At 53.7% G+C, this 13,969-nt stretch overlaps 1 protein-coding gene across 2 annotated transcripts in view; it reads right to left on the bottom strand.

Moving 5' to 3' along the window:
• The window catches only part of PLXNA3 (plexin A3), a 29,867-nt gene extending 16,448 nt beyond the window's left edge, over positions 1-13,419 (bottom strand). For both annotated transcript variants that reach the window (XM_069063773.1, XM_069063772.1), the window contains exons 1-9: positions 13,271-13,419; positions 9,374-10,068; positions 6,796-7,335; positions 6,294-6,476; positions 4,148-4,276; positions 3,968-4,068; positions 1,798-1,921; positions 1,551-1,707; positions 1,367-1,466 (exon numbers count right to left, since the gene is read on the bottom strand). In XM_069063773.1, the coding sequence (XP_068919874.1) occupies positions 1,367-1,466; positions 1,551-1,707; positions 1,798-1,921; positions 3,968-4,068; positions 4,148-4,276; positions 6,294-6,476; positions 6,796-7,335; positions 9,374-10,018 (1,979 nt within the window). In that variant the 5' untranslated portion in view covers positions 10,019-10,068; positions 13,271-13,419. The remainder of the gene's footprint in view (positions 1-1,366; positions 1,467-1,550; positions 1,708-1,797; positions 1,922-3,967; positions 4,069-4,147; positions 4,277-6,293; positions 6,477-6,795; positions 7,336-9,373; positions 10,069-13,270) is intronic.
• Between the last annotated feature and the right edge of the window lie 550 nt (positions 13,420-13,969).

Consider the following 13,969-nt stretch of genomic DNA (forward strand, 5'->3'; position numbering starts at 1 on the left):
GGGGTTTCCTGCCTAGGAATCACGGGATCTGAGTTGGAAGGGACCTCAGTGACGTTCCAATTCAAACCAGTCATAAAGGAAACCTAACTATGACATCCCTGACAAATATTCATTTAGCCTTTGCTTAAATCAGTCAAATATTTATCAAATACCTACTACATGCTAGGCACTATGCTAAGAAGCATTGGCTACTAGCTAGCACTTCTATAGCATTTTAAGGTTGGCAAAGCACTTTACACCCATCATTTCATTTGATCCTCACAAAAGCTCTGTGCTATTATTATCCCCATTTTATAGGTGAGGAAACTGAGGCTGAATAAGGCCTCACCCAGAAAGGTCACTCAGCTAGGAAGTGTCAGAGGCTGGATTCCCCCTCGGGTCTTCCTGCCTGCAGGCCTCTAAGGAGGGCAGCCTATTCTTCCTCAGGCAAGTTTTAATTGCTGAGTTTTTCCTAACAGTAAGTCTAAATTGGTCAGGGACCTTCTAATCCAAACCCTTCATTTTATAGATGAGGAAAGTGAGGCTCAGAGAAAGGGAGGGGCTTGTCCAAAGGCAAAGAAGTCCCCCCTTCACAGCTGGTTCTGCCCTCTGGAGCCAAGAAAAACAATGCTGTGGCCTCCTAAGAGGCCTGGAGAGAGCTGAGGCTAGCACTGGGCACCTCCTCTTCTCCCCACAACCCTTCCCTCCCTCCTCCCCCACCATTTTCAGGGCCAGTGAGCCCACCAACCGGGCAGCAGGCTTCTCCTGGCCCTGAAGGCAAAGCTCCAGGGAAGAACCAATAAGTCTCCCAAGGCACTTCCAGCTGCCATTCACTCTCTCCTTTACCCCTCCCCTGCCAGAAACAGGTTTCATAATCTGCCTAGATAACAAACAAAGGAGCACAGGTTTGGGAGTCAATGCACCTGCATTAAAATCCCACTCCTGATGCTTCTCCAGTAAAATGAGGCCATTAGACTTGGTATGGGACCTTGGGCCAGGCCCTTTCCTTCTCTGGGCCTACTTCCTCATCTACAAAATGAGGGGGTTAGACTAGAACAGAGGGGTCATACACTTTCTAGGGGGGGATTAAAATGTAACTGGGAAGCAGTTAACAAAAGAAAGAAAAATTCAAGAGAACATAGATGACAGTCTGTGGTTTTCTAAGTCAGCTATGTAAGATATATAAGAAGCCCAGGAGCAGACATGGGCTGGGGGCGGTGGGGGGGGCCAGCACTGCTCACAGGCACCTGGGCCTTCCCCCTGGGAATTCTTTCCTATCTGTGAAATGTATAATGCACAGATGGAGGTGAGAAGTGTGTCACATAATCCCAGAATCGAAGAATCCCAGCCTTGGCCCAGTCTTCCCTAAGTGGGAATTAAAACTCACGACTGGAAGGTGCTACAGTTGTAGAAGACAAAATCAGCCTGGGCAAACTTCAAGCCTGTCTCTTTGGAGTGTAGGTAGAGCTGGACAGTAGAAGTGGCACCTATGGACAGAGTGGGGGGCAGCCAGTAAGTTGGGCAAACTATCCACAAGGGTGTGGCCACGGCACCAGCTCATGCCCACTTACCACGCCCACTAGTGATGGCAGGGATGTCTCGCAAGGAAGGGGAGAGGCACTGTAGGTGTCCTGGGGCCAGCAGGGATGCCTCGTTCTCAGCCATGGCCTCAAAGGAACAGCTCACTCCCCCAGTCAGATCAGGCACATTCTGTACCAACAAAGTTACCTGTGGGGGACACAAGGATAGAGGGACCAGGGCTCAGAGGGGCCCTAAGGCCCAGCCCCCAGGCCCTCATCCCACTGTCTTCTCCCTCACCTGCACCTCAGGCACAGTGACAGACACATTGCTGGGCTGTACTGACACCCGGACACACTCACTGAGCACCTCGGTGAATCGGTGTGGCTCCCAAGCCCGAGGGCACTCCCCTTCCCGGCAGCATCTGAACATGCATGTGTGCAGGGGGAAGGGGGAGAAAACACAGTCTCAGAGAGCTGGGCCAGTGTCAAGCCATACCCCTCTGAGGACCCTCAGTGATGGGCCTGAGCTAGGGCAGTGCTCTGGGGGGGTGGCCCTAACAGCTGGGAGAGGGGGGAGGTGGAGCTAGAGTATCAGGCAACCCCCAGAGGCTCTAGAAGCAGACAGACGTCATCAGGGGATGGAGTTTCCGCTCCTTAGGTGGAATGGAGGCCTGGGGACATGAGGACAAGATGGGCCTGTCCTAGGGCCTGGGGGAAAAGACAGAAAGGCAAGCCATGGGGGATGGGGGCAGAGTGGGAAGGAGAGGCTTCAAAGTTATTTCCAAATAGGCCTACCCTGCTTTTCAGGGGTGGCATGTTGGTCTGCCTAGAGGCAGCTTTTTGTGAGGAATAAGAAATAAACTCAAGAACGGCCAGGAGGCCCCAGAGTAGATAGCTGATGCCCCCTTCATCCCCTGCACATGTGCCCCAGCCAATCACCCTGGACACACCTAACCTTGGAGGATGAAAAATGAGACAACCCCAACCCCAAGGCCACAGCCTGTTGGCCCAGCTCTGGTCCTGAGCAGTTCTGAATGGGGCAGGGGCAAGGTGAGGAGCCACCTCTCTGGTGAGATTCCCCTGTGAAGAGGCCTTTGGGAGAGGGAGAACCTGCTAGGCTTTCTCTCCCTCCCATCCCTTCCTGGAGGACAAAAATACCCCCCAAGAGGAGCAGTCCTCGAGTAGGTGGGAACCCAGCTGGGTTGAAAGGGGGGGGGGGGATAGGCCTTCATGGCACAGCTTCCAGGACTCAGGTACCAGGAAGGAGAGGCATGATGCCCAAAGGAACCACGCTGGCCCAGGTGAACCACAAGGATCAGAATGCTGGGCCTGACATAAGTTCAAAGCTGGCCTCAGGCATTTTCTAGTGGGTATGAGGGGTATGACCCTGGGCAAGTTGCTGAGGCAGACCACGATCTGTCTCAGGTTCTTCAAGTCCCAGGGTTGTGATAAGGACCCAATGAGCTGAGTCCATGGCTCTCAATGAATGCTTGTTCCCTCCCCCCTCCCCCCAATGCCATCTGGAGCAACATGTCTGGGGGAGGGGTGCTTTTCATTTGATACTTGCTTAGGTGAGGCCCAGGACCCAAGTGGTGGCCTTCCTACTTAAGTGAGCCTGTCAGCAGGGGTGGTGGGGAGGGAGACTCCTGCTGCCCCCAGCCCCATCACACCCTCCCACTCTTCTTCTGATTCCTTAGCAGCTCAATGATGAGGACAAGGAAGACTGTCCTGCTCATGTGTGTGTGTGGGGGAGAGAATAATAACATTTTGTCTTTGTATTCCAACTGAATGTGGAAAGAAACAACTAGAAAATACGTGGGAATGCTTGGGACCTAAGGGAATTTCAGGTCATGAGAATCTAACCCAAGGAAACAGAGTAAGGGTGCCACTGCAGCTCCCCCCTCCCCCCAGCACATCTCCAATAGAGGTGCCCCCAAGAGGGCCGGTGAAGGCCCTGGACCCAGCCAAGGACGGTTCTCAGCTTTTCTTCACCCATAAAGCAAAGCCCCAAGGAGCTGGCCCCAGGCATTGAGGGCACCCCCCGCTTCTGACATCCCTCACCCCTGACTGTGTCTGCCCTACTTCCAAGAAGTAACCCAGGCAGCCTCCTTGGAAGAGGACAGGCCACTCACTTAATATCAGAGGGAGGCAGACAGCAAAACCAACCCTGCCTGCCAGTGCTGGATACTTCAGGACCAGGGGAGAGAGGACCCCCTGCCCCTGCCTGGCTTCCTCTGTTCTTGCTGGTTTTCTGACCACCGACCCCCACTCCCTCCCAGCCTGAGGAGCCAAATGCTACTCAAGAATGTAGCTGAGTCCAGGAAGGAGAAACAAGGGGAAGACTAAAGACTGGGCCTGGGAATCCCTAGGCCCACAAAGATCTCTTCTTCCTGGGCCCTGCTGTAGCCTCACTGGGCTCTCAGCCCTCATCTGGCCCCCCACCCGACCGCTACCCTTTGCCAGCTTACTTGTTATGAAGTACACACCAACCACAGTGGGGATCCCCAGACCCCAGGCACGCCCCACAGTGAAGATACTGCTCACATGTCTCCACTGGCACCTGGCTCACCTGGGGATTAGAGTGGGGAGGATGGCCTCAGTGGAACATCCGAAGCCAGCCCTCCCCCAGCTTTGCCAGCCTCGGATACCTGCTTGTCACTAAGGAGGTAGATGTACTGATGGTCGGGGCTAAACAGAAGATCTCGGAGAATGGGTCTCCCCTCTGCCACAGGCACTGTCTCATATAAATGGGCATCATGGATGCCATCAACACGAACCTAGGCCAAGGAAGCAAAGGGAGGGGCCTTAGACTAAGGGAGGATGGGCTGGAGGCAGGGGGCAGACTTGCCCCTCCCCCCTCCAGACTCCTCCCCACCTCCTCCAATCTGTTCTGTTCCAGTTCTCACCCTTGTTAACACTCTCACCTCCACCCCCAATCACACTTCGAATGGGGGGGGGGGAAGAACGGGAAGAAGCCTCTGTGTGCTAGGACACTGTCAACTAAGTGGCAGGCAGGCAAGTGATGCCAGGCCTGGGGTGTTGCCTGGGCACAGAACATTGGCACAATGACTAAGTCATGTCTCAGACATACTGGCTATCTCTCAGGGGTAGAGAGGTAGGCACTGATGGGAATATCTGGCCCCCTGATGAAGAAGAGGCATTGTCCCTGCGGAAGGAAATACTCCTGGCTCTGCCCCTTAAGCTTCTCTAAGACATCCCAGCATCCAGAAGATAAGGAGAAAGAAAGAACATGCTGTAAGGTGCCAAGGTTGTCCAAGAACCCTAGGCCTGGGAGGGATCCTAAGGGGCACAGCTAGGGAAAGGGTAAGGGTTCAGAAGGATCACAGTAGGGACAGGGCCCCCCTTCCCATTAGCCTCTAGCTGAATCTCTTAGTCTAGGGAGTTCCCAGGATTCCTACCTCCACTCCACCCCCACCCTGCCCAAAAAGGGGAGCCTTCAGCATCCCCTCCCCCAAGAGTAGTCCTCTTATCTAAGTCAGGAGGACTAAAATGACTATAGACCCAGGGCTCACAGAAGGAGAAGCACCCACGCCAGAGGGCCACACTTTGGAAGGGGATGTTGAATGGGGATTTTTCACATCGAACAGGGAACTAGGACAAAGGGAAAGGAAGTCAAGCCAAGACCCAAAAGGGATTGGGAGGGGTAGAGAGAAGACCAGGCCAGAGCTTAAACTAAGTCAACTGACTCCTTTTCTTGGCCACCTGATGGAAAGGACATCCTTCTTCCCGCCCCAAGGTCAGGAGGCAGAAGTAGGCTGGGACAGAGAACAGGGTAGGCTGAGTGTCCTAAGCCCCAGAGAGCTGTCAATGTCAGACATGGAGAAGGTAACTGACACATAGACATGTGAGTCTAAGAACAAGCTTAATTGCTTCCCCCATCTCCCAATCAAACCCCAAACTGGAATGTCTTGCCTCTCTGCCTCTCCTAAGAGACTTCCCTAGCCAGTCTCCCACCTGAACTTCCCAGAAGCCTCAGGAGGTAGGCAGGATATCCAGAGAAGGGAAGTGGAGGAGCACAGTAAGGCAGCCATGAGTTCCTGACAGTATTGGGTCAATTCTGAGCACCATTATGGGAGTGGAGGGGGTGGGGGACCAAGCTAAAGACAGAACAATGGCACAGACAAGATGAAGATCCTGACTTACCCCACAGTCTCTACTAGCTCTGAGCTTCTACAGAGTCTCCCCTTGATCTTCCTACTCCTTGATCCTCCCTAGCCAGCTTTCTTTCTCCCAGCAACTTCACAGTCACCCTCTATCTGATTGTCCTATGACTCACAGCTATTGCCACCACACTCCTATCTCACTCCAGATCCTTCACTGGTTCCCCACTGCCTACAAGATAAAAACCCAACTCCTCAATCAGGCACTGAAGGCCTTCTACTGCTGGGTCCCTCCACTCCAGCCCAGACTGTCTGCTCATTTTCCTGTATTTTCCCACCATCTATTCCTCCCCAGAATGCCCTCACTCAGACTATCCCAACCCTTCCCTGACTTCAGAACTCACCTGCTCCCAGGACCCCCTCCATAATCTCAGTTCATCTTAACCCTACCTTACCAGTGATCTCTTCAGCCACATATCCTCTCTGCCACTCTTTCAAACTTGCTGAAATGTTGCCTCAGAGTTGTTCGGTAAAACCCTGCTTTGCCAAGAAATTGTCAAGTCTTCGAGGTGGCATTCAAAGTCAAATCCAGTATGGCTCTCCCTTGTGCAGATCAGAGCCCAGCTAAGCCACAGAGCCATGTCCTGTGTAGCAGACAGCCCCTAAGCCTTACCTTCTTGAGGTTGCCATTGCGGGTGCCAATGAAGACAACTGAATGCTGGTGGTAGGTGTAGGCAGCCACACTGGCCATCCCATCTGATCGATCCTCGAGCAGGGGCAGCCCTTCAATCACCTGCAGCCCACCCAATGGCTGGTTCAGGACCAGACCGCAGAAGTTCCCGTTTATCTGCATGGGCTGGGGGTGGAAAGAAGAGAGGAAGTTTGCTCTCTTAGGTCCTTGGAGGAGAAGAGGCTAACACCTCCTGCCTTGGAGGCTGCAAGGAAACCAACTGGCCACCACTCCCTACCTTGCTAAGAGAGCCCAGTACCAAACCTGCTCAAGGGTCTCACAAATGTGTGCAAAGTGAAGGCACTTTGCCATCCAGATGCCCACCACCCCCAACTCCCAGCCTGCGGCTCCTCCAATATATCCCCACCTGGAATGGGAAAGGGAGAAGTGAGTGGAGAAAGAGCGAAAGGAGAAGGAGAGGGAGGGATGAGGGTCTCATGCTCACTGTATTAATACAGGGAAGTTCCTTATTCAGCAGCCAGGGCAGAGACAGCTTGCCCTCTCCACGGTAGCAGGACTGGATGCGGCGCCGAATGTGGGCATTGATGTCTCTGAGAGTAAAGAGGCAAAGGAGTGTCTGGCGGGGTGGGCTAGCACGGTTCTTCTGACCCTGGGAGAAGATGGTAAAGAGCACATCCTCATCCTCTGATACTCCCAGTGTCTGGGCCAGCCGGGGGCCAGGCTTTGCCAGGTGGGCACTCTGTACCAGGCGGAATTCCACACCATCTCTGGAACAGCCAATTGGGAATTCCACATAGGAGTAGAACTCAGAATCACCAGCACACATGCGCACGATCTTGGATGTAAAAAATTTCTCGCCAGCTGCATCTAGGAGTGTCTGCTGGGTATCAAGTTGCAGTGTCAGGAAGTAGACAAAAGACTCACTCCCAAAGCCATACACATAGTAAATGTCGAAGGCTGGGTACAGTGACAGGGTATCTGAGGGGATCTTGATCTGTGAGGATACAAACTCATCCTGGTACACCTGAGGAAGAGAAGGGAAAGAAAGGAAAGAAGGGAAACGAGGAGAAGAGGAAGAAAGGTGAGTCAACTCTGGCCCCAAAGTACCAGGCTTAGCTGATTTAGAGGGGTTGGAGAGAGGGGGAAAACCCTCTACTACTTCCACCTGAAATGGCTCTAGAAATTGCCCCTCCAAGCCTGACCTGGCAAGTACAAACTTCCTTCAATAATTTTCCCCAGTGCTCCTTCCTCTTACTTGTTGCTATATAACGAGAGTAGCCTGAGAGCTGGAAGGGCCCTCAGAGGTTATCAAGCCCAACCTCATTTTACAGGGGAGGAAATCCAGGCTCAGGGAGGCATAGCACATGCCCAAGGCCACACATGGGATCTAGGCCCTGAAGCCAGAAAGACCCTCAGAGGCCATTGAGTCCAACCCTCTCATTTTACAGATGAAGAAACTGAGACCCAGGAAGACCCATGACTTACCCAGTGTCACAGAGGTAATTCATGACAGAAGTAGGATGAGAACCCAGATTTCTGACTCTCAGGTTCATACACTACTTGCCTTTTGGAAAAGTTTTGGGCCGTAGAAGGGATAAGAACCCCAGTGGGAGACTACCAAGAAATGACTCAGCCATGACACATGTGGGGACACGGGTAGATGGACCCAGGGATTCTTTTCAAATCTGAGCGAGACAGGGCCAACTGGCTTAGTTGGGGGGATAAGAGAGGACTTTTGGAATCTGGACATGAAGCCAACACGTTAACTGCCCTTTCTCAGCTTGATTAAGAATGCCATCTGTACTTCCATTCAATGTTCACTCAGTCCATCACCAAACCTTTACGAATTGCTTACTCTGTTCCAGGCAGTGGGCTAAGTGCTGGGGACAGAGAGGGCAAACCAAGAGTAATCCCTGGCCTCAAAGAGAATGTATGATCCTAAAGGGCAGGAACTGTTCTCATTTAAGTCACTGGCACAAGTGTTGACTAGCACAGGTAAAAGGGAGAAGTCTGGTGGCTTTCTGCCAGGCATCTCACCAGGAGGCTCCCAGGCAGTTCCCAAGTGTGCCTGCTATCTGCCCACAAGGTGATTATTACCAAAGAGTTTTGCCCAAAGTCCTGCAAGAATCCAAATATAAAACAGGAAGCACCTTCCCCTGATCTATCAGTCCAGCAATCCTATGTGAAAAGGAAATGAACTGAGCCTTGACTGACTTTGTGGGGGTTTGTTGTTGCTGTTCTTGGGTCATGACCAGCTCTTCATGACCTCACGGACCAAACTGTCCAGGGGGTTTTCTTGGCAAAGATCCTGGAGTGGATTGTCATTTCTTTCTCCATTTTTATTTTTTTATGCAGGCAAGGGTTAAGTGACTTGCTCAGGGTCACATAGCTAGTGTCTGAGGTCAAATTTGAACTTTGGTCTTTCTGATGTCAGGCCCAGTGCTCTATCCACTTGGCCACCTAAGGGGGGTGTATATACTATATAGAATTCTTGGCTAGGTCCAGGTTGGACTCAAGGTCCCTTACCCAATCTAGTCTATGGTTCCATAAACATGGGGTACATACTCATGCACCATTGTCAAGCTCCCAGAACTCCCATGGGGAATGGGGAGAGAGCCAGGGAAGGAGCAGCCACTCTGAATCCTCTTAGGTTAGTATTCAGTCCCAGCAAACCCAAGTTGGTATAGCTGCCTAGCCCCAGGAACACATCAGCTAGAGCCTGAGACAGTTTGTCGAAAGGCCCAAGATGGCTTAGGACCCTTCCTACTCTTAGCCAGAGGATCTGGAGACTCCTATCCTTCAGAAGGAAAAGCTGCTGGCAAATACCTACCCATCCTCCAGAAGAGAGTTTGAAGAAGATGCACTAACTTTTAGCTTCTCCTTGATTTTGAAAGATACTGGAATTTGATCACCACCCCCCTCAACTCATCCCTGATCAGGACAGGGGTGCTCTCTTCAAGTAGGTCGGACTCAAAACCTTCTCCCCCTGCCATGATGCCACCCTTGTGGCCAACTGTAGACCACTCCCTGGACCATCCTTCCATCCCCATCAGGCTACCCACCAGGCTGAACATGTCGGCACTGTCCTCATCTCGGATGAGCTTGCGGGAGCTGAGGGTGGGGAAGTACTCTGACTTGCCATCGATGGCTGTGCCAATGAACAGCTTGCTGGGTTCTGATCCCTGTTCCACGATGACCCCAGCCATAGTGTCTGGCTCCTGGGCCCCTGACAGATAGTGTTCCTTGCGATGATGTGGCTCACCCAGTTTAAAAAGGTCATCGAGGCGAAGGAACTGGCAGATGCCCTGCCAGATGCTGCCACAGGCCACCAGGCGGCGACTGGCATAGTCAATGAGCAGCAGTTTGTTGATGTTGTCAGTGGGTACCAAGTGGTGGGTGCAGACCCGCATGCTTGGAGGGGGATAGCAGCGGGCATTGTCTTCAATGGGGCCGGTAATGTGTGCACGGAGCTCTGTGAGGTTTGGGGACAACTTGAACACCCGGTTCACAGCCCCCACAAACACTTCACCTGTCCCCCGATGTACAGCCAGGTGGGTCAAGGTGGTGTCAGCTGCAGAGAAGGTAGGGAAGGAGCCCACAGCTGATAGTACCTCATGGGGAATGGGCAGGAGCAGCAGAAACAGCATCAGTGACAGGAAGGGAACTGATGCCTTCATACACAGTACCACAGGGTCCCCCAAGGCCATGGCTGGTCCGGGGTAAGCAGTTGTGAGTGGTGTCGAGTCCTAGGGCAAGACTTGGGGAAAGAGGGAACATGGTTGGGAACCATTACTCTCTCAGACATCACACAGCCATACCACCGGTCACCCAACTGGGCTAGGCGTACTAGGTGTGGTAACATACTGGGAGGGCCTGTCCTCAATCCACCCTCCTCCCCAGGAGCAAGCTCAACCTCCTGCTAGTCACCCACTCAGTAAAATACTCCAATGTGTACAGAACAGCAAGGGCCTGCCCTGAATCCCCCTGCCCACCCTTCAACAACATCCAGCTCCTTGCCCCATTCTTCCCACATGCCAGACTCTAACAGGGAAGGAGAGAACAAAGGGGATGATGCTCAGGAAGGCAGAAGTGACCTGGTCACTGAGTAGGGATGAGAGGGAAAGGAGGAGAAGGAAGCAGTGAGGCAGAGGAGGACAAGAAAGATCAGTGATGGCGCTGGATCTCTCTGAGATTAGCAAGCACTGGAGAAAGCCAGCAGGCTTCTGGCCACACCGGCGATGGAGAAAGCAGGCATGCCAGCCAGCCAGAGTAGCTGTAAATCACCCTCAGTCTCCCAGGGAATAGGCCAGTGAGACAGCTCATTACCGCACCAGGTCCCAGGGGAGGCGGGAGCAAGGAGAGGAAGACCACACCCAAGGGGTCCCCCAAAACCCTATCCCTCCCTGCTTTCTGCCCAAATGGAAAGAGACGAAATCCCCAGAGCCTATATCTGCCTCCAGAGCCCCCACACCCCATCGAGTCACAGGTGGGATGAGAGGGAAGAAGATCAGCATAAAGCCCAGCCAGAGTCATGTCGGGCTGGCATCTCTAGCAGCAACTGTCACCCAGCTAGGGCTCAGCTCTCTCCCTCTTGCTGGGGCTGGGATGCACAGTATGGGGCAGAAAACAGCTCAGCAGAGAGTGGGGAGGATGGAGCTGTAAGGCATGATAACCCCAGGGCTGCTGCTGTCCTTTCTTCGACAGCTTCTGTCGCTAAGGCTGGCCAGCTCCGTGGGGGGGGGGGCGCCTGGCTTGAAGCAAAGCTCTACCCCTCATTGCCCCCCCCCTCAAGCTCCCACAGGGTGGAGCCAAGATGGAGCTGTAAGACTATAGCTCTGAAGCCCCCATTTCTGCCCCCAGACCCAGACTATAGGTCAGGAACCCCTTCTTTCTATCCCCAACAATGCTCAGGGTAGAGAGCTGAGCTGGCTCCCCCCATTATACTCCCCACCCCAGTCTTTGGAGTCTACATTCCTGCTTCTCCTTCCCACCACCTGCAGCTCTCGTACAGACACAAAGCAGAGCATGGCTTGGGGGGGGGGGCTTATTGGGCTTAGGCCAAAACTGCTGTGGGTCAGCACATCTCATCCATACATTCCCCACCCCCCAAAACCATAACCTTCTGATTTGGATGTAGACTTGAGAAGACTGAACCCTCGTGTCCATCTTCCTGTTGCCAGTTTCCGTTCTTCTATCTTGGTGACTGTCTGAGAGGCTGTGTGTTGGAGTGACTGAGGGTTCAGTCTTCTCAAGTCTACATCCAAATCAGAAAGCAATTGTTTTGGGGGGTGGGGAAGGCGGGGATTATAAGAGGGGAACCACAGCAGTTTTGACCTTAGCCCAATAAGAGAAACTACTAAGACACAGATCACTCCAAACCACCATGCCCCCTCCCCCAGCTGTGTGTAATGGGGGAGAGTTGGGAGAGGTATGGCACTCTCCCTCAGCTGTCCTTCCATGCCAATCCCTCCCCCAGCCCAGCCTTAGTTCCCCAACTCCCTAAAATCCCAAGCCTCTCTCCTCTTAACCTTAACTAATGTGAGTGGGCACCCTCTCTCTTACCCTGGGGAAGCACCATTGCCATTTAGTGGGCTTGAATGCCCTGACAATGGGTAGCGATGGCAGACAGTGGAAGATACTGTTCATTGTATTGTATTTGGGGATAAGAGGCATGCCTGACTGGAGGGGCCACAGAGCTAAGAAAAAAGGCTGCTTTTTGGCCTCAAAGTAGCAACCTTGCTTTGGCTGCCCCACAATGAATGTGTCCACTCCTTCTAGGCCACACCCACTCCACCAGGCTCAGAGATGGAGGAAAACAGCTCCAGGAGCACTAGCAATGGAGTGAGAACCATGTTGCTGATTTTGCCCATACCCTCTGTAGTTGAGGTGGGCAAAGCCCAAACTGATAATATAAGCAGAAGGGTGCCAAAGGGTGGGGGTGCTACTGTTTGGAAGCAGGAAAGCAAAGGCTCTACAGCCAAGCTCCAAGGAGGCCCAGGAAGAGTCAAAAGGGGGAAAAAAAAAATCAGTTTCCAAGATAAACAGAAAGCAGGCCAGTTCTGGGAGAGGATAAACCTGCAAAGTGGTAGTCAAGATTAAAACTATATCTGTTTATTCTTTACCGGATCAGCTCCCTGGAACCCCAGAATGTTCAGGCCCAGAAATGTGGCACATGGGCCCAAGCAGGGAAGTGTATGGGGGGGGCAGAGTGGGGGTGAGGGTTCTGCTTGAAGGTGGAGGAGTGTTGGGTCTGACCAGGCCTCCTCACCCACTCAGTCCTATTATGTGACAGCTTCTCTCTACCAGGGCAGGAGGAGGTCAGTCACAAAGAGCCCCAAAAAAACACACACAGGGAGCCTTCCTCTGATAGGACTCCCATGATCTAAGACACCTTCCAGATCTAGAACTCAGGAATATACAGCCAGCTTGCTTCATCTACTTACTACCCCTGGAGATCAGACATAAGCAATACCCAGCTCCCCCCTCTTCATGCATCCACTTCCCCCTCCCCACACAAAGAGTCCCAATCCACAAATATCCAAGCCTTTTAGTTCTTCACCCAAAGTATTTGGGGCTTATTTTGGGGTCTCTCTTCCCTGCCCCAGAAGAGCACAGAGCCAGCAAAATACCCTCCCCCCCAAAAAAACTAGCCAAAGTGCTCACATCGATCCAAAACCCCCTTCCCCATAGAAGGGAGGTGGAAAATCAAGGATTCCAGGGTCTTCGAGGAGGGGGAGGATCTGTTGCCCCGATACCAACACTCAAGCCTCAAAGAAAATCTCACCAAGTGTAGGGCAGAGGGTGGGGGGCGGGGAGTAAAGGCAAGCTGGGGCCGCACCCACCTCTTCCTTTCCCAGTAGGGGCAGACAGGTGACGGGATGGCGCGATGAACGGGGATGGGGAGGCAAGGCCCCCAGGGTACAGGGGGATCTCCGATCTGAGGGGGAGGAGTCACCTACCTGGAGCTGGATGCAAGAAACGGGACGGCAGCACCCCGGAAGCTTACACCGGGGTCCCCCAAACACTGATGCCCACAATGGTCGGCAGAGGGGGCCCACCAGCTCGAGGCAGGCCCCGGATGAGGGACACACTGGCTGGCCGCCCGGGAAGGGGGGGCGGGGCCAGGGGGCGGGGTGTGCGCACCCGCGCCTCGGGGCCCCGCGGCGGCGGCGCCCCGGCCTGGGCTCCCTGCTATCGCTCGTTAGCCCAGTGGCTACGGGCAGGCCAGGGCAGCCCTTCGAAGGCTAGTCCGTGGCTACCGGGGTGCGCCGCCGACGCCGCCGCCGCCCACACACTGCGCCCGCTGAGCCGGCCCGGGCCTTTTAAACCTGGACTGTACTATGTGACTGGGAAGGGGGTGGAACTCGAAAAGTCGGCCTGCGAGGAAGGGTCAAGACCCAGCGCCCCTACCTCAGATCCCGAGCACGAAAATTCTGAACTTGGACCCCCGTCGGTCGTTCCCAGGGAGGGGCATCTCTGGACCCCGCTCGGGGAGGAAGCTTAAGGATCTCAGCCCAAACCCCCTCTCGGCTTACAGTGGTAGCGTCTCCATTGGTGAATTCTCCCCCCGCTCCCCTCCTACCTTGGTGGAGCCCGCACCGTAGGCTGGCAGGCGGGCAGGCGGGCAGACTGACTGACTGGCAGGCAGGCTGGCTAGC

The sequence above is a fragment of the Petaurus breviceps genome, unplaced genomic scaffold, assembly GCF_028583685.1.
Source record: "Petaurus breviceps papuanus isolate PSGF00001 unplaced genomic scaffold, PetGlider_PUasm1.0 90601, whole genome shotgun sequence".
NCBI classification, from domain to species: Eukaryota; Metazoa; Chordata; class Mammalia; order Diprotodontia; family Petauridae; genus Petaurus; species Petaurus breviceps.